The 27,369-nt window shown below is 48.4% G+C and overlaps 1 protein-coding gene and 1 long non-coding RNA gene across 4 annotated transcripts; one reads left to right on the top strand and one right to left on the bottom strand.

Annotated features, from left to right (window-relative positions):
- The first annotated feature begins 420 nt into the window (after nt 1-420).
- Nucleotides 421-1,967, top strand: LOC308152133. Its single transcript, XR_013937326.1, has 2 exons — nt 421-1,693; nt 1,761-1,967. It is a non-coding gene; the product is annotated as an uncharacterized lncRNA (long non-coding RNA).
- On the bottom strand, nt 928-27,037 carry canx (calnexin). 3 transcript variants are annotated; one of them, XM_080525043.1, is made up of 15 exons: nt 27,006-27,037; nt 20,679-20,921; nt 19,815-19,888; nt 18,636-18,694; nt 18,308-18,449; nt 15,931-16,012; nt 13,138-13,330; nt 11,782-11,971; nt 11,515-11,628; nt 10,599-10,755; nt 10,022-10,237; nt 5,735-5,854; nt 5,305-5,443; nt 4,256-4,400; nt 928-3,698 (listed from the first exon to the last, which is right to left on the bottom strand). In XM_080525043.1, the coding sequence occupies exons 2-15, from the start codon at nt 20,916-20,918 to the stop codon at nt 3,677-3,679; spliced, it is 1,893 nt and encodes a 630-aa protein (XP_080381169.1). In that variant the 5' UTR covers nt 20,919-20,921; nt 27,006-27,037; the 3' UTR covers nt 928-3,676. The 3 variants fall into 3 exon arrangements, with proteins under 3 accessions (XP_080381169.1, XP_080381167.1, XP_080381168.1); XM_080525041.1 differs by having other exon boundaries at nt 4,261-4,400; XM_080525042.1 differs by having other exon boundaries at nt 4,261-4,397.
- Between the last annotated feature and the right edge of the window lie 332 nt (nt 27,038-27,369).

Here is a 27,369-nt window from a genome sequence, read left to right as displayed (position 1 = left end):
TAATCCTGACCCTGACACCATTGTTGCTGCTCAACATGACTGAGTATTGTAACTGCTGATTTACTGCTTATCTTGGTACTGCAACTGCAAAACACCTTGCATAGTCTTGCTATAGTCCAATGTACTACATGGATCACTAATACCAACGCAAACTACCACAAACAGGAAATGTGGTGAGCTGTGCCCGACAGGGGAGGCAGAAATCGGAGGACATGATACCATTTCTTAATCCATTCCATGCATTACATTGAAGCCATGTTTTACAATGAGCCCATCCTCCGATGTCTACCTCCACCAGCCTCCCCACAGCACAGTTGGAGAACAGAGACACAGGGCAGGAGGAGGAATACTTGCCCATGAGAGACGCGGGCAGTAAACAAGCACACGATAAATAAGTAAAACTCTGGACCCAAGTTTCCATTAGGCCTTTTATTATTCATTAAAACAAAATGGCATCCCCGTTCATAGACGACTGCATTTACAACACACGGGGGGTCAGAGGAGCGCCTGCCACCCACCTTCACACAACATGGCTGATCAGGATCACAGTACTCAAAAAGCCACTAATTTCATAATGTTAGACATTTACCATGTGACAAATTCTCGACCGCTATAACCAAAGTTATCTGGTTGGAGCTTCTATCTCTCTAGCGTGCAGGGTTAAACAAGAAACTTGTTGTTTGGGTGAGAAGTCTGAGGCAGAGTTCATGCGACAGCGAAGCTGATGTCTAGAGAGTAGTGTTAGTGGTCGCAGTGTTCCTTCCTGACGAGATACAGACACTGTTCAGGTCAGAGGTCGTTACCATGGCAGCTTTAGGCAGAAACTAGCAACTAAAGAGAGTGGGGGAAAAACTGAACCAAGTTAATACTACAAATAAAATAAATAAAAGGATATACAAAGAGGCTAAAAAGTATTGGATGGGTGAGATTGGATCGATGCCGATCTCCATATTATTCTTTTTGAAAAGGATTGTTGTTTTCGTCTGACTTTTACATTCCTTTTTTTTTTATCTCCAAAAAAATGCAATCAACATTGTTGGCGGCTGATATGGAAGCCTTGGTCTCACTGTCTAACCCCCATGCCCCAACATACTAAAACCACAGGCCCTTATCCCTGGGGAAGGTGCAATAACAGTAAAAAAAGACAAAAAAATAGAAAGACTAAACTCATGTTACAGTGGAAACTAACTACCTGGCATACACGCTACGAAAGGTCATAGGTCATCGTTCAAAACAAAAACAAAGAAAAGAAAATCGAAATGTAGAGAGAAAGACATTTCCCCTGGAGGCAGCAGCTGTACATGCCATCTCACCCCCACATCCCACCCCCCCCGACAGGAAACCATGACACCAATACAGAACACATTTCCAACCTCCACCATCTTAGTCAAATCTCTTTTATTTCGTTTTTTGTGAGTAACATGATAGCAAGTTCTACCGTATCCCCCCCACCCCCCCAAATGTAATGTAGGTGACTGAATAAATCAACCGGACACTCATCACCAATCAGCAGCTTTGTTGGTGAGGGAACCAATCGTGTTCGCCACTCCGAAACACCAACACACACCCATTGGAGGAGGAGGAGAAGCAGCAGCTCGACATTCCAGAACATGACTGACACCGCTTGGAATCTGAGAGCAGAAAACTGGGCTTGGCCTCCGTGCAAACCAGAGCGAACAGCAGCAACTGAGCTGTTGAATGGAATGGAATGGACTTTATTTGTCATTGCTACAGTACAGGTACCAAACAACGAAATTTAGGAGGGGTGGGTGAGTGTGTGTGTGTTTGTGTATTTAATTGTGTGTATGGAATTGTGAGTCTCAGTTACCTTGCAAAGTGCCAACTCTTTAGACATGGGGCAAACCTCGAATTAATGACTTCCCTGCTCTGGAGATGTTGTTAAGAGTTTGGGCAGGTTCACCGATACGTTGAGTAAGAACAAGGAACTAAAGACTGTCGGCCACAGAGGGGTCCAAAAACAGACCCCCCCACTTAATAGTGCCTTTTTAGTGTCCAATGGGGTAAAGTAGGTTTAAGGAGAAGGTTTAAGCTTGTTCGACACCCTGAGATCCATAGTAATACTATTAACTACTCTCGTGTGCGAGTCAAACCGTCAAGAGAAAGTAAAGTTTGAGTAAAAACCTGTGATGTGTTTTAAATGTTGCTGCTGCTGCTGCTCAATGCATGCTCAGGAAATGCTGTCACAGGATGTGCTTACTCATCTACCAATGGGTGGGCAGGAGACTGATTCATCCCCACCAATGAGGGGAGGCTGCACAGACTGAGCCGGGACTTTTTTTTTTCTGTTTTATTATCTGTGATGAGTCAGCTAGAGCAAGGACAGTCCCGGTCTAACAACCTTGACTGTTCCTACACTACGTCCCTACATTATTATAGATCAAGACCAAAGAAACTAAAAAAAAAACATGAATGGAATCAAAGACTTTTAGAAAATGAAAACAACAAAGAAAAGCCATGTACATAGTATTTTAAAATAAAAATAAAAAATCACAGTACATTCACGAGAAAAGACGTTGGACAAACCTGTAGCTCTCTAGGACTGTAAGGCAGCATCACCTCACCTACTGAAGCCTGAATCTAGGCGCGCTCTCCCCCCCTCTACTTCCCCCATTCTCCCCCCCCTCCCCCTCCCTCCGCTCCAAACCCCACCCACCCCTGGTGAGCATGTACGTTGGGACCCATGCTGTCGGAGGGGTGTGTTCTCCAAAAACAAAACACACTTTGTTTTGTTTTTTATAAACCATGATGAAGAAAAAAAACATGATGGACGCCACATGGAATGAAATGTTCGAGCAGATAGATAACAGACGCGTGCATTGGAAACGTAGTTGTCTCGAAAACCTCCTGAAAATATTACAAATCTGCAGAGTTAGAAACAGACAATAATAAAGTCATCCGAATCCATGTTGGTTTGTTTTTTTGTTGTTGTCGTTTTGACGACCCTGGATAGAGAATGTTCATGCTACTTCAAACCCACCCCTCTGACACATACAGACGCCATGGGAACGGTTAGACTGGACCAAGCAAGAAGACACAGGGTGGGGGGGGGGCGGCTAAACCTAGGAGCTGTAGTGTTGCCCAGAACTGACGGGGTTGATAAATACTGTCTGGACCTGGGGGACGGGGGGAGGGGCGGAGGGGGTTGACTAGCAGGAGCAGGGAGGTCGTTTGGGTTTGGGGGGGGGTCACTAGGTTAGTGTCAGCTCACAGTTATGGAATGGTATGGGAAGTCGTTGGGTTGGTTGTAATTCTTCTTGGAAAAGCCCTTTTCTACACTTGCACAACTCTTCATCATCATCATCATCATCATCATACTGGAATCATGGCAGTTGTGGTGGTGTTAGGAGGAGGAGGAGGATTGCTGTTGATTCTGGCTTCTCTGTGTTCTGCAGCTTCCGTGCCGCGGGGGAGGGAGGGGGGCGGGGAAAGGGTGGCATGAGGAGGGAGGCGAGGGGGGGTTCGAGAGAGAGAGAGCAGGGGGGGGGGTTAGAGAGGGTGAGGTCAGGGCTGGTGGTTGGTTGGTTTAAACCAGAGATATCCAGGGGTTGGTACGGCTACATCAGTCCTGGTTGGTTGGTTGGTTTGGACCAGAGACACCAGGGGTGGTTCTGCTCAGCTCAGTCCTTCCTCACCCTCCTGGTTCTGGGAGACCTTCTCAGGACGTCGTCAGCCTGTTTCTGAGGGTGGGGGGGGTGGGGCACAGTGGTCATGGATTGGCGATACGTCGGTGTGTGTGGTGTGTGTTCAGAGTGGGTATTCTGTATGGGTGTGTGTGTTCAGTGTGGGGATTCTGGATTGGTGTGTGTGTGTGTGGTGTGAATTTTGTATTCCTGTGTGTGGTGTGTGTATTCTGTATTCCTGTGTGTGTGGTGTGTGTATTCTGTATTGGTGTGTGTGGCGTGTGTTCAGTATGGGTATTCTGTATTGGTGTGTGTGGCGTGTGTTCAGTGTGGGTATTCTGTATGGGTGTGTGGTGTGTGTTCAGTGTGGGTATTCTGTATGGGTGTGTGTGTGTGTTCAGTGTGGGTATTCTGTATGGGTGTGTGGTGTGTGTTCAGTGTGGGTATTCTGTATGGGTGTGTGGTGTGTGTTCAGTGTGGGTATTCTGTATTGGTGTGTGGTGTGTGTTCAGTGTGGGTATTCTGTATGGGTGTGTGGTGTGTGTGGGTATTCTGTATGGGTGTGTGGTGTGTGTTCAGAGTGGGTATTCTGGACCGTGTGAGTAAGTCTTCACCTCACCTCTGCATTCAACTCTTCATCATCGTCTTCCTCTCCCTCTTTTTCTGCAGCCTCCTCCTCCTCTTCCTCCTCCTCTTCCTCCTCCGCTTCCTTCTCTGCAGGGCTGTCCTCTGCATCGCTCTTCTTCTCCTCTGCTGCTGCTATGGAGACAAACAAACAGACAAACGCTTAGTGAGCATTTACAGAGATAGTACTAATCCATCTAGAGCAGGGGTGGCCAACCAGTCGGAGACTAAGAGCCACAAAACATTGTTGGGTACACAGAAGGTTAGTTCGTAAATATGCTCTGAGAGCGCCGGAGCGCACCCGGGGTGCTCTCTGGTCGTTGGGAAATTCAGAGCGCTCAGAGCTTCCCTGTTAGAAAATTCAGAGCACTGTACTCTGGGACCACTCAGAGCGCACCCTGGGCTCTTTGATTGAAAAGACGGTTTGTCCAAAGCGTCTGAACATTCCAATCTAAATGTCAGAGCAAGTCGTTGCAAAATGTTGGTTGGTTGCGGCTTGATCGGTACTCCAGAGAGTATCATCACTACCGTTAGCAACAGAAAGCTAGCTAACGTCAATGTTAATGTTAACACCGTAACGTAAAATTGTTGGCCGCCAGCGAAACGATGGTTATGTTAGTAGTAGGGTAGTGGTGGTCGACTCTAGTGGATAGTGAGTTGGACTTGGGATCGGAAGGTTGTGAGTTCAAATCCCGCCTGAAGCCACACCACTACTAGTGTGCCCTTGGGTAAGGCACTTAGCCCTCAGTTACTCCAGGGGGAATGTCCCTGTAATTCATAATTGTAAGTCGCTTTGGATAAAAGTGTCTGCTAAATGGCAAAATTAATTAAAATTAAATTAATTAATGTTATCGTTGGTGTCCGCCATGTTTACAGTTAGCTTTTAACTGACCTTTCGTAAATTAACTGATTTCAGAGAGCTCTATGACGTTGTAACCAGAGCAGATTTCCAGAGTGTATTCACGAACGCAAATACGGGAATGGAAGAGAGAGAGGGAGGGAGCGAAATAAGGAAAAAGGGAAAGCCAAAGCTACTGACCTGGCTGGCTCTTCTCCTCCTTGACCTGGTCCTCCTCTGCCTTGTCCTCCTCCTCCTCCTCTTCCTCCTTCACGTCCGGCTGGGGCTCGTCTGTCTTCTTGTACTCAGCTGGGGAGGCAGCGGCGGGGGCGGCCTTCTTCTGTGGTGGGAGAGACACACAGGCGTAAACATCACATGGCGTCTTTGTGTAGCGCTCAGAACAAGGACAGAAATGCACCTTCAATCAAGTCAATTTGACTGAAATGGCGACAAGTGAACACAGAGGTAGATGTAAAGGTGTGTGTGTGTGTGTGTGTATGTGTGTGTGTGGGGGTGGTGGTTCTGTTTGGTGTGTGTGAGTGGTTGTGGTTGTGTTTGATGTGTGTGCGTGTGCGTGCAGTTGTTTTTGGTGTGTGTGTGTGTGTGTGTGTGTGTGTGTGTGTGGTCTCACCTTGCCGGTGCAGCAGAAGACGATGATGAGGATGAGGGGGACAGCCACCGTCAGGACGTACACCACCCACAGCCACGGGCGCTCCTCCGCCGCCGACATCATCTGCTTGGCCAGGCCGGGCTGCAGGGGAGACGTCAGTTTACCGTCAATGTGTGGTTATGGGGGGGGGGTCACCAAGAATCAGCGGGAATATAGCAGTCAGGAGAACGAGGCTGGCAGATCACTGCCAGAGACACCAGGAGCTGCCAGCCAGCAAACTGGTGCTGTGGGAGCCAACACACGGGCATCGATCACATCGCGTCCCACACTAACATACGTGGACGTACTCAAGAAAGACACGGGAGCGGGAAAGTAACGGTGAGCTAGCCAGATGTATGGAGGATCGGGATGACTGGAAGCCCTGATGGAGGGCCCGTCCGAGGACGACCTAGTAGTAGTAGTCTGTTTACCGTCAACTTACGGTCATGTAATTTCAATGGTAATAATCAATAACAAGATACGTTGTTGATCAGTGCTCAGGCTACCTCAAGGAAGGAGGGAGGGAAGGAAGGAGGGAGGGAAGGAGGGAGGCTAACGGCAACATGACATACATGATATGTCACATGTCCGACACCACACATTAAGACCTGTGCTGCTGTGCCACTCTCTCCCTCTATCTCTCCCTCCCTCCCTCCCTGTCGTCTGACAACATGATGTCACTGGGGTTGGTGAGCAGCACGGCCACCTCAGTCCTGACAGGTGACGTCACAGACAGGTGACGTCATAGAAAGAGCCCCGATCTCGAGCCTAAAATAAATACACCGGACATTAACCAGTGACACCAGGTGTGGGGTGGGGGTGTATGAGACGACCATCTCAGCCTGGTGACACACGGCCCCTCGGTCCTTCCTTCACACACAGAGGAGTGAGTCACCAAATGGCATCTATACACACCATCAAAACTCACACACACACTCAGAGGCCCAGCAGAGCCAGCGTGCAGGGCGGGGGGGGCGGCCAGCAGAACCAGTGGTGTGGAAGCTAATGATCCAACAATGAGGTGGGGGTGGAGACAGCGGAATGCTCAGCTGGAATGGTGCTTCACTGGGGGAGGTATGCACTCATTGGGAGGGAGGGAGTTAGGGGCGGAGGGAGAGAGGAGGGAGAGAGGGAGGAGAGAGAGGGAGAGAGGTGGGATTTAAAGGGTAGAAGAACAACTTGCACATGTGAGTGTAATAGCGAGAGAAGGAGAGAGGGAGAGGGAGGGAGAGAGAGAGGGAGAAAGAGAGACAGAGAGAGAGAGGGGGGAGAGAGAGAGGGAGAAAGAGAGAGAGAAAGAGAGTGAAAGAGAGCAAAAGAGAGAGAAAGAGAGAGGGGAGGGGGGAGGCCAGTCTGTGTTCAGAGGGCCATTAAGCCCAACATGTCTGGCATCCCAGGAATCCACCTTGAGGAGAGAAGCCTTGCTGAGGAATGTTGATGAGAGACCGCTAATCCCCGGTGCTAACCACTACAGCCCCCACACAGACACACACACACACACACACACACACACACACACACGTGTGCACATGCACATGCACACACATACACACACACACACACGGACGCGCGCACCTCGGCTGCACAGAGCACACAGTACGTACGCACCAGCCAACCAGCAGTACCACAGGACCACTACAGGATCCAACCAATCACAGGACTACTACAGGATCCAACCAATCACAGGACCACTACAGGATCCAACCAATCACAGGACCACTACAGGATCCAGCCAATCACAGCCTCCCAATATGAAGTTAACTTATTTGGAGGGTGAGTGCAGTGAGAGCTACATTTTTCAGAATATATGGTCCCAGCGGGAATCGAACCCACAACCTAAGTGTTGTTAGCGCCATGCTCTACCAGCTGAGCCACAGAGGACGCCAATGCCTAATGTCCTGATCTGAGGCTAGGTTTCTGGAGGCTAGGCTAATGCTAACGGAGGCTTGCATCATACACAAACAGTCTATATGTGGATGCCTCAGAGCCTGCAGGCGGCAAGGTCCTCTGGGGGACATTAACACATGGTCCTCTGGGGGACATTAACACATGGTCCTCTGGGGGACATTAACACATGGTCCTCTGGGGGACATTAACACATGGTCCTCTGCGGGACATTAACACATGGTCCTCTGGGGGACATTAACACATGGTCCTCTGGGGGACATTAACACATGGTCCTCTGGGGGACATTAACACATGGTCCTCTGGGGGACATTAACACATGGTCCTCTGCGGGACATTAACACACAGGGTGGTTTAGTTGATGTGTGCGTGCAAGTATCTGTGTGCGTGTGTGATTGCGTTCATCTGCCTGTGTTTGTGTACATCTCTGCGCACATCTATGTGCGTATCTGGGTGTGTATCTATGTGTGTGGGCATGTATCTATGTGTATCTACGTGTGTGTGTATCTACATGCGTGTATCTGCGTGTGTGTATCTGCATGTGTGTGTGGGTCAGGGTTTCCGTTAACCGGTAATTACCGGTCTTTGTCCGGTAAAATGTGTTGAAGTCCGACAAATTGAAAACTCGTCGGACATAATGTCCGGTGAAAATAATTCCCTCTAAGCACAATTTGGCTTCGGGCCACCATTTTCAGCTGAGCACCAAACACACACACACTCATACACGCACAACACTGCCCGAGAGAGAAGGACCCGCCCCCTTTAGTTAGCCTGCCCGAGAGAGAAGGACCCGCCCCCTTTAGTTAGCCTGCCCGAGAGAGAAGGACCCGCCCCCTTTAGTTAGCCTATAGCCTATAGGCTAACTAAAGGGGGCGGGTCCTTCTCTCTCGGGCAGTGTTGTGTGTGTGTGTTTGGTGCTCAGCTGAAAATGGTGTCCCGAAGCGGAGCGGATAACAAACGAAACGGACAACATTTACACTATGGAGACAAACTTCAGCGATATGATCTAACAGCCGGTCTTCAGGACGACATACAAAAACAGTTATGTTCTCCTCATTGTCATACTCCCGAGTCCGATTAAGTATGATTTGACAGGCAGCTAAACGAAATGCCTTCCCAACCAGCGAGACCAAATGACGTTGTTTTATTGATTAAAAAAAAGGGTAAAACTGGAAAGAGAAAATAGAAAACTCACATTAATCCCAAACAATTTAACAAACTTCAGTTAACGTAATGTGGAGTCCGTTCATTGATCGATGCTGTCTGTTCAGTTCCCAGTGAGGCGCCCGTTCAGCGCTGGACATAATGGCATAGCGCGCATGCGAATCATTAGGGCTGGGTATCGCCACTGATTTCCCAAAACGATTCGATTCCGATTCACCAGCTCAGTGAGCTCACGATTCGATTCGATTCACGATTCGATTCGATTCCGATTCGATCTAGTTAAAATATACATTTTTTGCTTGAATATGAAAGAGATTCTCAGAATTAATGCTATAAATGGTTCAAGGAACCCTATAACATGTAGCATTGTTAAACATATCAATGAATTGACTCCAAAGCAGTTACATGAATGTACTTTTTATTTACATATGACTTTGCTTTTGTCCAGCTCATCTCTATCGTCACATTTTTTAAATCCAAAATGCACCCAGACATCTGACTTTAAGCCTGGTGGTGACTTGAGTGTCCCTGCCATCGCCATGTTTTTAGATTTTAGTGTTGAGACCTCACGTTGCGTGAGATATGATCAATTCTTGTAGCACGAGATCTCGTTGCGGGTTGAAGCTGCAAGCAAAAAAAAAAAAAAAAAAAAAAAAAAAATAAAAAAAGAAGATCGATCTCGGGATTTAGGAATCGATAATCGCTCATTTTAATGAAGATCGATTCTGAATCGGGAAATCGATTTTTTGAACCCAGCCCTACGAATCATGTTATATTATTATATATTATATAGCTCGCATCTAATCGTATCGGATGAGAAATAGACATTAAATGGCATATATAGGCCGCTACACAACAGTAATCACTGCGACAAACAGCTATATTAGATTTGGAGAAAAAAAAATATGATTTTGAAAAAAAAAATTTTTATTATATTTTAATCAGATGACCGGAATATATCACGTTTGTCCGGTAAATCGAAATCTTCCCGGACACGATGTCCGGCGGCAATTTTTTCTAACGGAAACCCTGGTGTGGGTGTATCTATGTTTGTGTGTGAGTGCGTGTATATGTATCTATGTTTGTGTGTGAGTGCGTGTATATGTATCTGTGTGTGTGTGTGTGTGTGTGTGTATGTGTGTGTGCGTGTGTGTATCTGTGCGTGTGTGTGCATCTGTATATCTGTGTGTGCCCGCCCACCTCGGCGGCCCCCTCGGCGGTCTTCTTCAGACCCCAGCCGTCCTGCGCCCAGCGCTCCGCCGTGTGACGCTCGTTGGTGATGAAGAAGTTGTCGAAGAAGATGTCATGTGACATGGACCAGAGCTCCAGCCCCACGGCGCTGAAGGCCGTCATCCTGAACGGGTGCAGGTCCTCGAAGAACGCAGGGTTAGGCACCTTCCTGGGCTTCCACACCCCCTGGAAGGGGAGGAGAGAGATGGAAGGAGAGGAAATTAAGAAGAGCCTGATATTCTCTCAGCTGTACTGTGAATGTCATACACACACCTGGGTATCAGGGGTCACTATGGAAACCTCTGACAGGAAATGAAACAATATATTTAATACTGACAGAGTAACTATCTTTGATCGCCATTGACATAAAAAAAATGAAAAGTCAAAGCGTTGGGACGTTCTTCAGGGAATTCAGTGTTTTCGCTGCATTTTTTATGGACCGCGTTTTCACACGAATAAACGCAGGTCGGGTGTTGATGACGCGACCCACTATGAGAGGAGTTCTGGGACAGGGGGGAGGAGTTACAGGACAGGGGGGAGGAGTTACCTGGTAGTTAGGGTTGTCGATCATGGACGCCTTCCACTTGCCCTTGTAGCTGGGGTTGTCAATCATGGGCCGCTTCCAGGCGCCACAGCCGGGGGCGGTCTCACACAGGGCGTTGGGCACCTGAGGGGCCTCCCACTCACCATCCATATCCTCATCCCTGGGGGGGGGTTGAGAGAGGGGGGGGGTAGAGAGAGGTAGAGAGAGAGAGAGAGAGAAAACATTATAATACAGATCCAGTCATGCATTGCAGATAGGGAGGTAGAGAGAGAGAGAGAGATATAAAGATAAGACAGCATACAGAGAACATCCAAGAGAATATCAGGGACATCTTCATTTCCTCTCCTTCTATCCCTCTCTCCATCCCTTCTTCACTATCTATATCCCTCCATCCCTCTCTCCTTTGCCTGGGGGTGGGTTGTATCTAATTAAATTCTGCTCCAGAAGTGGGACATCAAAGCCTGTGTGTGTGTGCGTGTGTGTGTGAGTGTGCTTCTCCTCACAGAGATCAGATCAAACCTGGTTGCCTGAGGCTACAATGTGTGTGCCTAAGTGTGTGTACTCACTGGATGATGAGGGTGTGTGTGTGTGTGTGTGTGTGTGTGTGTGTGTGTGTTGCCTGGCCTGAGGCTACAGCATGTCTGTGATATTAGCAGACCCTCTCATTGGAAACAGAGGAGACGCTAACATAAACGCTAGCTATTAGCTTCTACAGACCAGAGACTAGGAGACACACCCTAGAGGAGAGACAGAGACACACCCTAGAGGAGAGACAGAGACATAGAGACAGGGGGAGAGAGACAGAGAGAGGAGACAGAGACAAGGGGAGAGAGGTGTAGTTAGAGAGAGAGAGAGAGGGATGAAGGTGGAGGTGTAGTTAGAGAGAGAGAGAGAGGGATGAAGGTGGAGGTGTAGTTACCAGTCCTCAGGTTTGACGGCCTCGGGGTCGCTGGTGTACTCAGGCTCGTCGTCAAGCCAACCGTCAGGCTTCACGGCGTCCTCGTCTTGGATCTGGGCGGGAGCGTCCTCATCCCTGGACGCACACACAGAGAGAGACAGACACTTGAATTCATACATTCAAGACATATACACACTCAGGAAATCATATCAACACAAACAACTTGACCACACCTGTCAAATACAGCCAGCTAGACACACACACACACACCAACACCCACACACTGACCAGTCCTCAGGCTTGGCAGCGACGGGGTCCTGGACCTTGGCCCTCTCGTCCCAGTCCTCTGGCTTGGCGTCGTCGGGGTCCTCGATCTCGGCGGGGGGGTTGACGGCGGGGGTCATGTCAGTCAGCAGGTTACCACTGTTCACCACCGTCTGGTCCACCAGCACCTCAAACGTGTTGTCTGGGTTCAGCACTACGGGGCGTGAGAGAGAGGGAGGAGAGAGAGAGAGAGAGACGTCAGAGGCTGGCGGGGGTAGAAATCATGCTTTACAATGAGCCCGTCCTCCGATTTCTACCTCCGCCAGCCTCCCCTGGCTCCTCTAACTCTTCATACTTATTTTCCTAGTCATTCCTTCCTGACCCTGACCCCGTCTACACAATCATCTTCTGACCCCAGCTACACAATCATCTTCTGACCCCAGCTACACAATCATCTTCTGACCCCAGCTACACAATCATCTTCTGACCCCAGCTACACAATCATCTTCTGACCCCAGCTACACAATCATCTTCTGGCTTTAAAAGTAAAAAAATCATTGGGGCAATGATTCAGTCTGTAAAAAATCTGGACTTCCAGAGCAGTCAGATGCTTGGTGCGTGTGTGTGTGTGTGTGTGTGTGTGTGTGTGTGTGTGAACCCAGTGTGTAGAGGTGGGTCTTCTTGTCGGTGTGGTAGGGGTGTGTGTGTGTGTGTGTACCCAGTGTGTAGAGGTGGGTCTTCTTGTCGGTGTAGTAGGGGTGTGTGTCTGTATGTGTGTGTGTACCTAGTGTGTAGAGGTGGGTCTTCTTGTCGGTGTAGTAGGGGTGTCTGTGTGTATGTGTGTGTGTACCCAGTGTGTAGAGGTGGGTCTTCTTGTCGGTGTAGTAGGGGTGTGTGTGTGTGTGTGTGTATGTGTACCCAGTGTGTAGAGGTGGGTATTCTTGTCTGTGTAGTAGGGGTGTGTGTGTGTGTGTGTGTGTGTGTGTGTGTGTGTGTGTACCCAGTGTGTAGAGGTGGGTATTCTGGTCGGTGTAGTAGGGGTGTGTGTGTGTGTGTGTGTACCCAGTGTGTAGAGGTGGGTCTTCTTGTCAGTGTAGCAGGGGTGTGTGTGTGTGTGTGTGTACCCAGTGTGTAGAGGTGGGTCTTCTTGTCGGTGTAGTAGGGGTGTGTGTGTGTGTGTGTGTGTGTGTACCCAGTGTGTAGAGGTGGGTCTTCTTGTCGGTGTAGTAGGGGTGTGTATGTGTGTGTGTGTGTACCCAGTGTGTAGAGGTGGGTCTTCTTGTCGGTGTAGTAGGGGTGTGTGTGTGTACCCAGTGTGTAGAGGTGGGTCTTCTTGTCGGTGTAGTAGGGGTGTGTGTGTGTGTGTGTGTGTGTGTGTACCCAGTGTGTAGAGGTGGGTCTTCTTGTCGGTGTAGTATGAGCGTAGGTCGGCCTCAGTTTTCTTGGCGTGCTTCTCTTCATACTCGCCCGTCACAGGGTTCTGGTGGCGGAAGATGAAGTGCAGCTTGTAGTCCTCGCCACACTTGTCTGGGCCGAACATGATGGTGTACGGGGTCCGGTCCACAAACTCATCCTGCACAGAACACACACACACACACTCAATGATATAATACACACTGATATAATATACACACACCATGGGCGGGCAGTCATAATAAGCTATAAATGCGGCGCATTCCCAAGCCCTTTAATAATAAAAAAAAAGCAATTAAATGTTTGTCTCTCAGTGTGTTCGATCGTTTTGGTTTAAAACCGCTGCCCTGCTGTACATATGGCAAAGCAGTCAAGAAATCAGCTTACTTTGCGCATGCGCTCTGTAATTCTGAGTACACGGAATCACAGAGTACACGGAATCACAGTAGTAGGGATTACTGAACGTGATCATTTTGATAGGCAAAAAAGCTGGCTGTGAACCAGCTTATCCACAGACATGCATGTGCAACACTACAAGCATTTGAATTTTTAGCAGCACTTGACACCTCATCGCCACACTGTCAATATGAGTGATATTAATTCAATAGAATCTTTGCGTTCAGGGCTCGAGGAGCCAGTCAGCTAGTCTGCCTGGCGGCCTCCTCTGGGACTGCCGGCCACGGGGTCGTGCGGCGGACCCCTCGCAATAGGCAGGGGATAATTGGATGCTAGGTTGGGTTCAATTGGCTACCAAATTGGGTGAAAAAAGGGATAAAATCAGGGGGGGAAAAATATATATAAATAAATAATAATCTTTGCGTTCAATGCCGTTTTCTCTGAGGACATTTGAGGAAAAAGTTATATTATTTTAAGAGAACGTCCAACTCCTGAACTTGCCATCACAAAAACAGCGAATAGTTTCGTTCGTCACTTTCAAGCTAGCATATACGAAAAACATGCATGGCTAGCTGGCTGCCCAAAGTTGGCCATGTCTCCTTTTTTCTACTGAACACACAGTCTGGACCACGATAGGCTATGGCGATTTAAACAACCTCCATACCGCTATGACTAAAGCTTCGTGCACACCGCGAACCGTGACCCACCGTTCTGACGCAACCTGGTGCGATGGGCTTGACGCATGTCGCATGCGATGCAGACGCAACACAGTGGTAATATATATGTCCGGAGGAGATAGCAAAGATGGCGCCGTTAGCATCACAAACACTATGCCATACAAGTTAGCATCAGAGGTAGACTAATATCCTCAACTTATGTCCTAATCACACTACTGTCATACAAGTCGTACCTTCTCCTTGACATGGACATAAACACCTGCTACCTTCTTTGAAAGAAATCGCGATTTATTCAGTGAAAACTAGTACACCATTCAGATAGCATAACAATAGCATAGCATTCGCGGACAGTCAGTCAATGCACCTAGCACAACAATAGCATAGCATTCGCGGACACAGTCAGTATGTTAACATCAGATATATAAACGGGTTATTTTTGATAAACTGGACACATTTTGTGAATATATATGGTTACTTTCTCGCCTGAAAACATATAAAAACTTCATAAAATGACATTAACACTTGTAGAGCCAAATTAAAGATTTTCGCCAATGGCGGATTTTACATCTGTGGCGAAAGCTCTGGTCAAGAAACTACTTCCGGTTACTTCCTGTTGTTTTGACGGATCCAACGCAACGCAAAAGCTGAAATATTTTGACTGATTACCGCACCCTGCCGGACAAGAAACGCAATGCAGAGCAACGCAACGGATCAACGCAACTGCCCCATTGAGATGAATGACTTCCGGTGCAACGCAATGACCTGGTGTGCACGCAGCTTAAGCATGAGCGTGCATCTTCCCACATACTTTGTCTACAAATAAGGTAGGACATTGTGCTATTTATTTATTTTTGCTTTTTTGTACTGTAGCTGTGGCCTCAATTTGTTGTGGTAGGTTTGTGATCAGAGTTTAGGCCTACGTTTGTGTGAGAGAGTTAGGTCCGCTGAGGCCTGTGTGTGTGTGTGTGTGTGTGCGTGTGGCGTGTGTGTGTGTGTGTGCGTGTGGCGGGCCGCCACGATGGAATTTCCTCCGCCACCATTCAGATTTCTCAACCAAAAAAAAAAAAAAAGATTTAGGCCGCTTTTCAGACCTTCACAGCGCTAGACACACCCACAAGCGCGAAGCGACGCGCTTGCAAAACTGTTTTGTGATTGGTCGAATACATCTAGGCTGCGTCTAGTCTACAAACTACGATCCTCCACTCCTATCACCGTGGACACAGCAAGGAGCGAATTCCCGGGTAGAAATATTTCCTCTCCCCGCTGTCAGCGGTAAGCGGTACTTTCCTCCAGCAGCGGTAAATGAGGCACCCTTTGCGGCTTAATAACTTTGGTTCTCCGGGGGTTACGGTAAAAATTCCAACGTGTCCGGAAAGAGTCGTGGGAGACGATTTTTTTATTGACAACGGAATTACATGCTGGAAAAACATGCAGACACAGACAATAAGAGACACACGGGAGAAGTACAGGAAAACATTTTATTTTTTTGGGCCATCCTCGAGTTTTGGCTGAAATTACGTCGTTGTTTTGAGCGCGCGTGCACGCGGTCAGCGCTACCCGCCACCATTGTAAAAATTCCTGGAGGAAACACTGAACACACAATGACATCATAATAACAACAATACTAAACATATGTATAATAATGTACACACGTGTGTGTGGTGTGTGTGTGTGTGTGTGGTCTCACCAGGTTCAGGTCTGGGGTCTGGGACAGCAGTTTGACGTAGGCTCCGCCACAGTCGATCCCTGTCTGGAAGTTCACCTCATACCTGCACACACACAGGTACACACTCATCACTACCATGTCCTGAACACACACACTCATAGGGGTGTAACGGACCACAGTGTTTCCCCTAAGTTTGCTGCCTTGGGGGGGTGGCATGGACCCCCCCCCCCCCCACAGCGTCATGTCCAGGGGTTGTACTAACTTGTACATTAAGCCGCCTCACGCTACGGAAAGAGTAGATAGGCTCCTGCCCTATGGGCCATTAGGCTGGAGAACCATCGGTTCTCAAGGCTACTTACTTATGTGGTCTTGACTACCTGTCCACTTTCTCACCTGGTTCTTGCTCTCTCTCTCTCTCTCTCTCTCTCTCTCTCTGGTGTGCTGACACCATCCTGCTCTCTCTCATTCTCTCCTTCTCTATCCTCCTCTCCCTCTTTTGCTGTCAACCAAAAGGCAAACATAACAACCAGAGTATTTATAATCTAATAAGAGGTATACATTGATCCATATCAATTTATAACATAATTATAATTGAATATTGGATTGCTGTGGGCAATGCAGTCAGATAATGTCATTTTGACTTTACTCTCACCTGAAATAAAATCGTATGTCCAACTATAAAAAACAGACATTTCCAATGCTTCAATCCACTGTCCATGTACTGTAACTATGCCATTATGGTATTACCATAAAGCCCAATTCTAGCAGAATAAGAAAGATAGTATATCTACTTTAAGTAAAATAATAAAGTGCATCCAGTTAGCTCTTTAGCTGGCATGTGTGCTAGTGACTAGCTCATCTCATCACCTCTGAACTAGCTAGCTAGCTTGCTAGTTCTTTGACACTATTTACACACCATGGAACTATAATCAGACACTTTCTAGTCACAATAATAACGACCAATTTGAACCAACTTGCTCTGTTAGAACACTCAGCAATTATATTTGCTAACGTTTCAACTTGCTTACTTTCCATCTGCAGACATCTCACCCTGCAAAAACTCTCTCGCGTCGCTCGCGCACAATCTTGTATTATTCTCCAGCGCGAAGCGAAGTGTTGAGATAGATCTCGCTATGCGAGACTACTGGCGGACTACGTTACCAACGAGCCCATGGGCTTGCCACTAGCCAGATTCGGGTTGGGTGCGTTTAAAAAAAGCGGACATTTTAGCCTGCTTGTCAGATGTTTGGTGTCTACGTCCGTAATAATTACTCTTTCTTGGGGGGGCGGGGGGTTCCGTTGGGGGGCGGCCCCCAATGGTAGGGGAAACACTGGATCACCTAACTCACGGATCGGATCACGGTTTTTGAGTCACGGATCGGATCAACACAAAACATTTTTATTTTTATAAAAACTGCTTTTTCCTTGAATTCTGTAAAAACACCACTTTTATTATGTGAAAAAACCCAACAACATTCAAGATGTCAACGCAGCCTTGTTGTTGTGGATTTCCAGCTTCACGTGTAGTGAGTAAACAACAGATTCTTTTTTTTTCCGCATCATCAACCTATTATTGCGCTTTAGAGTAAAACAAAGCACGCAACTGTTGCGTCTATCTTTTCATGGCAACTCTACATTGTGATTTACAAGAGATATTAACTAATATTAAGTAATATTATTACTTGTTAACATTTTGCAATTGATTCGCGGTACACATGCGTGCCGAACCGTGGAGGGCGATCCGTACGGATCACGGATTATCTGTGATCCGTTACACCCCTAATCACTACTATGTCCTGAACACACACAGGGTCACACTAATCACTACTATGTCCTATGGGTGTGTATCTGTCTGTACGTGCATGATGAAGTGTGTACGTGTGTGTGTGTGTGTACTTACTGATCGATGATGGATTTGGTGTGTGTCTGTGTGTGAACATACTGGACGATGAGGGACTTGGTGTGTGTGTGTGTGTGTACGTACTGGATGATGAGGGACTTGGTGTGTGTGTGTGTGTGTGTGGACATACTGGACGATGAGGGACTTGGTGTGTGTGTGTGTGTGTGTGGACATACTGGACGATGAGGGACTTGGTGTGTGTGTGTGTGTGTGGACATACTGGACGATGAGGGACTTGGTGTGTGTGTGTGTGTGTGTGTGTGTACGTACTGGATGATGAGGGACTTTGTGTGTGTGTGTGTGTGTGTGTGGACATACTGGACGATGAGGGACTTGGTGTGTGTGTGTGTGTGTGTGTGTGGACATACTGGACGATGAGGGACTTGGTGTGTGTGTGTACGTACTGGATGATGAGGGACTTTGTGTGTGTGTGTGTGTGTGGACGTACTGGATGATGAGGGACTTGGTGTGTGTGTGTGTGTGTGTGTGTGGACGTACTGGACGATGAGGGACTTGGTGTTGAAGATGAAGGGTCTGAGCAGCTGGGCTGAGATGGCGTGGTGCTTGGCCCGGGACTTCAGGACCAGACCCATGTCCCCTGGCAGCTTACTGTCCTTCAGGTCCTCCACCGCCCACTTACCTAACACACACACACACAAACAGACACAAAATATTAACACATGAACACACATTCACAGCATATCATAGTCTGCTCTATTGAGCATCGGGGACGGAATGATCAGAATGTCGAGCTTCTTTTGTTTGTGATCTATTTGTGTGTGTGAGAGTGTGCGAGTGTGTGTGTGTGAGGCGTCTCCGTGCCTACCATCATACTTGGCAATATCCTCGTCAGTGTCCTCCTTCTTGGCCTTCGACAAGACCCAGCTGAGAAAGAGAGAGAGAGAGAGAGAGAGTCAACATGGAGGCACCTGGACACCCCCAGGGGGGGGGGCAGGGGGTCCCTCAGGGCAAGGCGAGGTTCCTGTTGATCCCTCCACATGTCCAAACACCATGGCCAAAACTCAACTACTCACAGTAGTTGTTTATTTTTTCTTCACATTTTTGCCATTTAGCATTTTTATCCAAAGCGACTTAGTCAAATGTATCGGTTGTAAATAAGTGAATCATCTATCCATCAGTCATAGCAAGAAAAAGTAATCTATGCCAAAACTAGGGGCCACAAGCAGTCACAACACCAAAAGAAGGAATAATTATTATTATATATAGATTTTTATTTTATTTTATTCACAGTAGAGAAACTGTCCAGGTAGTGGGGATAAGGAGGTCTTTAGGAGGGACAGTTAAGATGTAGCCTGAAGAGATGGGTCCTCATACCTTCATATTCCCTCATCACTCACACAAGTCATTTCGTGGTCCTCTGTGGCTCAGTTGGTAGAGCATGCTGCTAACAACGCTTAGGTTGCGGGTTTGATTGCTGCTGGGACCATATAATACTGAAAAATGTATGTATGTATACACTCACTGCAATGTAAGTCGCTTTTGATAAAAGCATCAGCTAAATGCTGTATATTATTATTATATTATCTATAGTAACTGTAGTCGAGATGATAACTCTCTCCTCCAGTTCTAATACTGCCACCCGGTCTGTCCCACTGGTAGCTTTCTGTTAGCTGGTTAGCGTAGCTGGTTAGTGTAGCTTGTTAGCGTAGCTGGTTAGTGTCGGGTATTGGAGGAGACGGGTCATGGCGTGTGTTGCTGAGGTGACTGTCAGCGACCACCTGACGTCTGTTTCAACTCCGTAACAGTACGTTGCTAAAGGCAACGCTCTTCTCAGGGAGGGTACGAATGTTTGTCTATGGGTGCCTACCTGTCTACGGTCCCGTGGTCAAAAGACTCTAGTATGAATGTTTGTCTATGGGTGCCTACCTGTCTACGGCCCCCTGGTCAAAAGACTCTAGTATGAATGTTTGTCTATGGGTGCCTACCTGTCTAAGGTCCCCTGGTCAAACGACTCTAGTATGAATGTTTGTTTATGGGTGCCTACCTGTCTAAGGTCCCCCGGTCAAAAGACTCAGCGAAGAAGTGTTCCCCTTGGGGCTCAGGAGCTTTGTAGGTCACCTAGAGGGAGGGAGGGAGAGAGAAGAGAGGAGAGAAGATAGGGGGAGAGAGAGAAGTGGGGCAGAAGAGTCAGTGGATTACTAGGTCATCTCCTGGGGCCAGATAAGAGGTGCTTAGTTCTCCAACCTGAATCTGTGTGTGTGGCGGTTGGATCAAACATTCACGAGGGACATAGGTCAGTCAGATAACACCTACAGCATCATCGCTGGTCAATGTGTCGCTGGTCAATGTGTCACTTCTCACGCGCACACTCACACAAACACTACCCCCCCCACTCTCCTTTTCTTTTTCTCCTTGCGTCCTCCACTTGCGTCCTACCCTACCGAAAACGCATCGGAGGGGAAGGTCTAGGCCTTTTTTAAGGATGACTCCAGTGGAGGACGGAGGAGAGGACACAAGGAGACTCACCACTCTGACCTCCCTCTCTCCCCCCTGAGGGAGGGAGGAGAACCCCACTGTGGGAGGAGAAGCTGCCTCTCTTAGCGGTGCGGGGGAGGAAATCTGATCCCTCCATCTCTGTTTAGAGTCTGGCTGGAGATGGAGGCTGAAACCTCTCCCTCTCTGTGGGTGTGTGTGTCTCTCTCTCTGTGTGTGTGTGTGTGTGTGTGTGTGTGTGTGTCTGTCCCCTCCTTCATCCAAAACCAGTCTATCAGAATGTGTAGCTGAAGTGTTCAGTCCTCCGACTTCTACCTCCACCAGCCTCCCCTGGTACGCATCTACTGTACACTGACGTTATGTCAATACTCCCTTTCTATTGGCTAGACCCCCCCGCGACTGTCCACCCTCTCACCTTAGGCGCGGGGGGTGGTCCCGGGGGCGTGTCCTCCCCCTCCTCTGGCTCCACCCCCTCCTCCTCGCCGCCCAGAAGCTCCTCCCCCAGGCCCAGGTCATCCAGCTCGTCCTCCACGTCCATGTCCAGGTCGTCCAGAGGCTCCTCCTCCTCCTGGGCGTATACGGCCGTGGTCATGAGCAGCGTGGAGCACAGGCCCAGGGCCAGTAGAGCCACACACAGCCTCACCGTCAGCTCCATAGTCTGGAGGGGGGGGAGGGGGAGGAGGGGGAGGAGGAGGGAGACAATAATTAAGCTACGTCTTCCTCATTGTCGTAACCACTTGTCTTGTTGAAAGTAACAGCAGAGCAAGAAAGACGGGTTCTGGCTGTCGTCAAGACACTCCACCCAGGCTGCTGGCCCCCGAGGGCTAAGGTGGGCTACAGTGGGCTAGGGTGGGGTTTCCACTGCCACCATAATGCTGCCCATCCCTCCTTTCCTTCCTCTCACTAGAGGACAAGTAGACACTCGGTACAGAGAGAGCAAGGGGGGAGAGACAGAAAGAGATAGAGAGGGGGGGAGACAGAGAGAGAGGGGGGGGAGAATGTAGGCTATAATGTGTAAGAGAAAGAGAGAGTGTGGGGGAGGAATTCAAGTGAGAATGGTAAAGAAGGGGAGAGAGAGCGGGAGGGGGAGAGAGAGAGCGGGAGGGGGAGAGAGAGAGCGGGAGGGAGGGAGAGAGATCGTAGACTAGCAGAAGGATATTACCACAGGAAGCAACAAAAAAAAAAAAAAAACAGGACAGAAAGAGTAGGCGATATTAAAGACAGAGAGATAGAGAGAGAAAGGGTGGGGGGAGAAAATTGAGGGAGGAAAGAAGAGAGATATCGGCCACATCCGGAAGGCGAGAGACAGAGAGAGAGTTCCCTGGCAGGTGGCCGCTGGGCTGAATTACAGCTTTTTTTATCCAATTAGAGAAGCAGGAAAAACCTCAGCGAGGCTGTTAGGAGACCTGGGCAGGGAGGGGGGTGCTTAGTGGAGAAAATTTTTTTTCTCTCTGTCTCTGTGTGTGTCTCTCTCTCTCTCTCTCCCTCTCCCGCCCTCTCTTCTTTTCTCCCCCCCCCCACCACCACATTACAGCATCACATCCCAGCAGCAGCAGCGAGGCAGAGAAGCGCCACAGCAGGAGGTCAGAGGTCAGCTGAGGAACGCGCTTCTAACGCCCCCCCCCCCCCAGAAGAAGAAGAGGTAGAGGAAGAAAAGAGGTAGAGGAAGAAGAAGTAGAAGAACGTTGTAATTTCATTCGCCCCCCCCCCCCCCCCCCCCGTTGTCAAGCATACGTTCATCACTGTGCCGATACCCCACACCCTCCCTGGCACCCATCGCCATAGCGACAAGCGATTGCCCAGAGGGATATGCCGACTTCAGCACCCTGCCTCTAATGGGATTAGACCCAATGAGATTTCACACACACCTTCCCATATAGCAGACATGCCGGTGAGACTGCTAACTGTGCTGTTCCCACACCTGAGCATGGTCATGTGTGTGTGTGTGTGTGTGTGTGTGTGTGTTTGGTCGGCACTGGGGTGTGTGTTTGTGTGTATGGGGGGGTTGGGTCAGGGAGCCTGCCTTCCACACACGAACACAGTCACACCACCGCCATCGCTCCCATCACTGTCTGAAATCACCACGTCCTCAGAGGAAACCCCCCCGAACCCCCCCTGAGATGACAGCCTGGCCTACGTGTCAGCACCCAGACGGACGCGCATTAGCCTACAGCGCATACCCCGCAGCAGTCTGACGCGCTAATGAGCTTAACCCCCACACAGGATTAGCCTACGTAGCGCCACGGGCTAACTTCTCCTATAGCAGAGTCATGGTGACTGTCCCCTAACTGCCATTTTAGCTTAGCACAAGCGCTAAACGCATGGCGATCACTAAGACTAATCTTCGTCTCTTAACAAGAAGGCTTGGTGCTCTAGCCACTGTCTCCAACTGCCACGATGCGCCACGTGTTTCTCTGACAGGAAGTGATTGCTGTTCCTCACCCCCCTGGGGTTTCCTAAGGCACTGGGCAGGGGCTATGAGGTCAGTGTCAGGTCTCTGAATGTGTCTTTATTTAAAACTTGCTTTTAATCTTTGACTATTTCTATTTATCTCCATGGGAAAGTAGTGAATGAGAAAAGTTCTGTATATATGCATTATTGTTATTATTATTATAGCAGGACTTAAAGAGGAGTATAGGAGATAGCTAAACTACATGCATTACTACTACTACTACTAATAATAATAATAATACATTATAGCGCTTTTCTAGACACTCAAAGACGCTTTACAAACTGAAAAGATAGAGTAGTAATAATAAAAAGAAACCAAAAATAAATAAATAAAGAAGAAAGTATAGGGGCCTAATTATGGTAGTGCTGGGGACACACGGCCAAGGGGAGAGGGTTAACTGGTGATGGCCAGCTTGAAGAGGTGGGTTTTGAGGGCCTGTTTAAATGTTGGAAGGGTGTTTGTCTGATGTGGTTGGGGAGGGCGTTCCAGAGGGACGGGGCTGTGGCTGAAAAGGCCCCATCACCCCAGGTCCGGAGCTTGGTCCTGGTGGTCTTGACCTCGTCAAACCTTGGTCGTCAAACCTGAGGTAACGGGAGGGGGTGTGGAGGGGGACGAGGTCGGCAAGGTAGGAGGGGGCCAGATTGTTGATGGCTTTGTAAGTGGTGAGGAGGATTTTGAATTGGATTCTGTATTTGACCTCCTCCTGTATTCTACCTACATTACTAACTATCCATCTATCTATCGCTCAAGTTAACGTCTACACCCATCCCCCACCCCTCATCCCATCCCCCCATCTAACACCCATCTGTCTCCTCCTGGTTACCAGGGAGCTGGCCCCTCCATGGCCACGGGAGCCGTAGGGAGCCAGTTGTGAAGCGTCTCTATGGAGATCTGTGCACTGCTACACTACTGTGTACTGGGACCAATGACTGTGGTTACTACGAGGAGGAACTCTCTCTGAGGTTGGGATCCCTCACGTCAAGACTTAAGCTACATCTCATTTCACATTTTCGGCATTTAGCAGATGCCTTTATCCAAAGCGACTTACATCAAATACATTTGTCTAAGTAAGTGAATCATCTATCCATTAGTCATGATAAGAAAAACGAATCTAAGCTAGGACCAGGGGCCATTGGCAGTTACCATGCTAAAAGAATGATTACTTTTTATTTCACGACTTTACTTATTTTCTCTACTATTTATAGTAGAGAAACTGTACTGGGGACTTCTAGTTGTACGACTGTGTTTTACTACCCACTATAACAAGGACCTGGCTCACCCTGGTGTTGAAATCTAGACTCAATAAAGATTAGCCTACAACTGAAGCAGGGGAGGCTGGTGGAGGAAGAATTCGGAGGACAGGCTCATTGTAAAGCAATAAACATTATAAGGAATGACATGAAACGTGCAAGCCCGGCCTCCGCTAGCCTCCCGTGAGTAAGGGGACACTTTGACATGACATCACTTCTGTGGTGTGTCTCACAGGACCTCAAGGGTGACCGCAACATCGCCTGACGAGAAATCAATCAATGGTTCGACGAGTCACAAGGAGAGGGCTGGAAGACCTCCAGAAGCTGGGGCTATTTTTATTTTATGGCAGGCACACTTAACACAGGAATGCCTCTGTCACCACTCTGTTTAGCCGAGAGAGGAGAGGAGAATGATGGGCCCAAACCCAGGGAGCCCCTCCCACCACCTGCCAAGCTGGTACTGTACACCACCTCCTCCTCTGGCCGGCTCCATCAGGGAAATCAGTCAGGCTGAGGGGATGTTAAATCACACTGGACTGTTGTTACTGTATAGAATATTTCAGATGTCTATATTATTTTACTATTATTCTATTGTCTCTTTATTTTGTTTGTGGTGTGAGCTGCTGTAATGCCTAAATTTCACCTCCCCTGGGATCAATAAAGTACCTATCTATCGATCTACCTACCTAGTATCTACCTATCCATCCATCTATCTATCTATCGATCTATCAAGAAAGGAGGGAGAGGGAAGCACCCTGCCCTGTGGTCACATGACCAACTGGCCCCCAATCAGGGATCTGAGGCGCTGACATGGAACCGTAAGGCAGTGTGTGTGGGGGAGGGGGTCGTCGTCACACTGGCTCCCCAGGCCCAGAAGAAGGCCTCCGTTTGGGGGATGTGAGAGCTGCTGGAAGGCTGCCTAGCGCCTGGAGGTCTGGAGGGGGGGGCAGAAGAGGGCCAGGCCTGGAGGGGGGCAGAGGGATAAGCCAAGCCAGGAGGGGTGGTTTGTTGGGGTTAAACATGGGCGTAGTGCCACATATCATTCTCTCTCCACGGGGGGCTAAATACATCAAGGGGCGCGGGGGGGGTAAACAAAACAAACGTACACACTACTATACAGAGAGAGAGACACACACACACACACACACACACACACAGGAGAGGAGACAGGGGAGGCTCAGTTGTGCTGACAAGTGACTACCCCTCCCCCACCACCATCATCATGCCCCAACAGTCACATGTATTCAAGGGAGGGGTGTGTGTGTGTGGGGAGGGGGTGTCAGCTGGGACACAAGGAGGGGGGGAGGGGACGGTAGATAATAATCAATCAATGCTCAATCAATACAGCAAAGACTATTATTAGAAGGACCTTCAGAAGCCACTAACATGCGTTCAGTCTGTATTTTGGGGGAATAAGATTGTGTAGTTTTTTTTTTTTACCAGTGCTGGGGTCAGAGACACACATATTGACTCACAATGCCAATATGCAGGAGTTAGCCCAGGGCAGACAAGAAGTCTTGCACAAGATGTTGCACTGCATTTTCACAGTGTGTCTCTCGGATAAGCACACACACACATGGGGGGGGGGGGGGGGGGGTGTATTTAAGAAGATAATATCAGGGCTTAAAGACCCATGGAAGCCTTGAGTGTCTCCTTAAGAGCATTAACTATGCTTATTAGCAGTCATAACTAACTATTAGACTCAATAAAACACATTGCTTTCTTTTAATCCATTCACCAGGAATTTACTCTTCAGGAGTGTGGGAAAGAGAGGGTGTCAATATGTGACACACTTAAAATGTCACCGTTTTCCGTGGTGAGACCATAAATATCACCCATCACAGGAGTTAATATTTAGTCCTGGGTAAACAACAACGATTTGGACACAGAAACCTGAACCTCCTGAACATAAAACATCATCCATTATGCCTATAGATCATTAGCATATGGCGACACCGTAAATGTGCCAGGGAATCCTGAACCATTCACAGAACTGAGACAGAGCTCGTATCCGTCGCTTTCTAAAGGCTTCAGAGAGGAGGGCGTTGAATGAACGACCTCTGCTGCACTCTCCGTCTCTCTGGCAGGGGACGCTTTACTGGCAGAACGAGTCAGACTACGTGCTTCACCAGAAACACTCGTTACCATGGTACAGCAGGGCACAGTGAGAAAAGGTGTCGATTCTGACATGTCAAGTCTTGCATACATACAACCCATCAAAGAAGGGAAAATAACTTGGGGGGGGGGGCATTGATTATGTTTCTAACCCCCCTTGGTGTGACCAGTCATACCACACACACACACACACACACACACACACACACACACACACACACACACACACACATAATAGTAAGTCGCACTAAAAAAAAGAACTGCGGTTTATCGTAGGCTATTCTGAATGAGATTAACATAGCCCAAACGACATGGTGTCAAATTGTTGCACCAATTCCAGATTGATTAACGATACTTTCAAACGCAACTGTCTCTGTACACAAACGTGATTCTGACAACCTGACAGCAACAAACACCACTTGTCTCTGTGTCTGGGACCCCCGTCTGGAGCCCAGGCTGGTGGTATTAGTACTTGACTGCTCTCTTTGCCATGATTAAGTAACATGCGAAACCATTACATCCCCCGTGTAGCACGCTAGGCTAACGTTAGCTAGCTAGTCCCATTAGAAGGCTCCAGAAAACTGCTTAGCGAACTGTCGGACACACGAGAGAACCTCGTAACAACCGGCGTGGCCGTTTTTCATAGCAATGGACAGACAGACAAGGGCACTCTTAGAAATGTAAACACGTAAAGTCTAGGTGAGGAAGTTGGCTACGTTAGCCTGGCTGGCTAGCTAGCTGGCCTCCTGTCATAACCACGCAGCAGCTAGCACTAGGAGCTCATTGAGCGCTAGCAATGTAAAATAAGGCATATATTGTTATTCGAAGACTATGCAGTTAGATAACAACACGTACATTCTGAACGGAATAGGATTTTAGCGGGTCAACGTTTGTAAAGTAGTGACATTTGTTCGTCGTTACTCACCTCCTGCTTTCCGATGCGTGTGTGAACCACCTGGAACTACAGCGGGGATCACGTGTACCTTGTGGGGCGTGGACTCTGGCGGTTGTGGTCCCACCTTCCGCGCGCGCCGATTGGCCAATGAAGTAAATTCGTCTCTATTTTTCGTGAAATGTCCAAATCTGATTAGACCTTTTGCATGTCCGTCAAACTGAATGGTCTCCGCCCCCAATCTGAACCTCGTGGACGGCAGTGATTTGTCCAGCGGTAAGAGGAAGTCCCCGCTCATTGGCTCTAGGAGGACTGGCTCAAATGAAAAGTGGGCAGGGCAAAGGGATGATGATGGTTGGTAAGTGTCAAAGAGGGGTTTCATCGTTGGTACAGTGTG

The sequence above is a fragment of the Nansenia antarctica genome, assembly GCF_963989245.1.
Source record: "Nansenia antarctica genome assembly, chromosome: 3".
Lineage (NCBI taxonomy): Eukaryota > Metazoa > Chordata > Actinopteri > Argentiniformes > Microstomatidae > Nansenia > Nansenia antarctica.
Note: the sequence above shows the minus strand (reverse complement) of the source record. Positions and strands in the feature narration are given on the sequence as shown.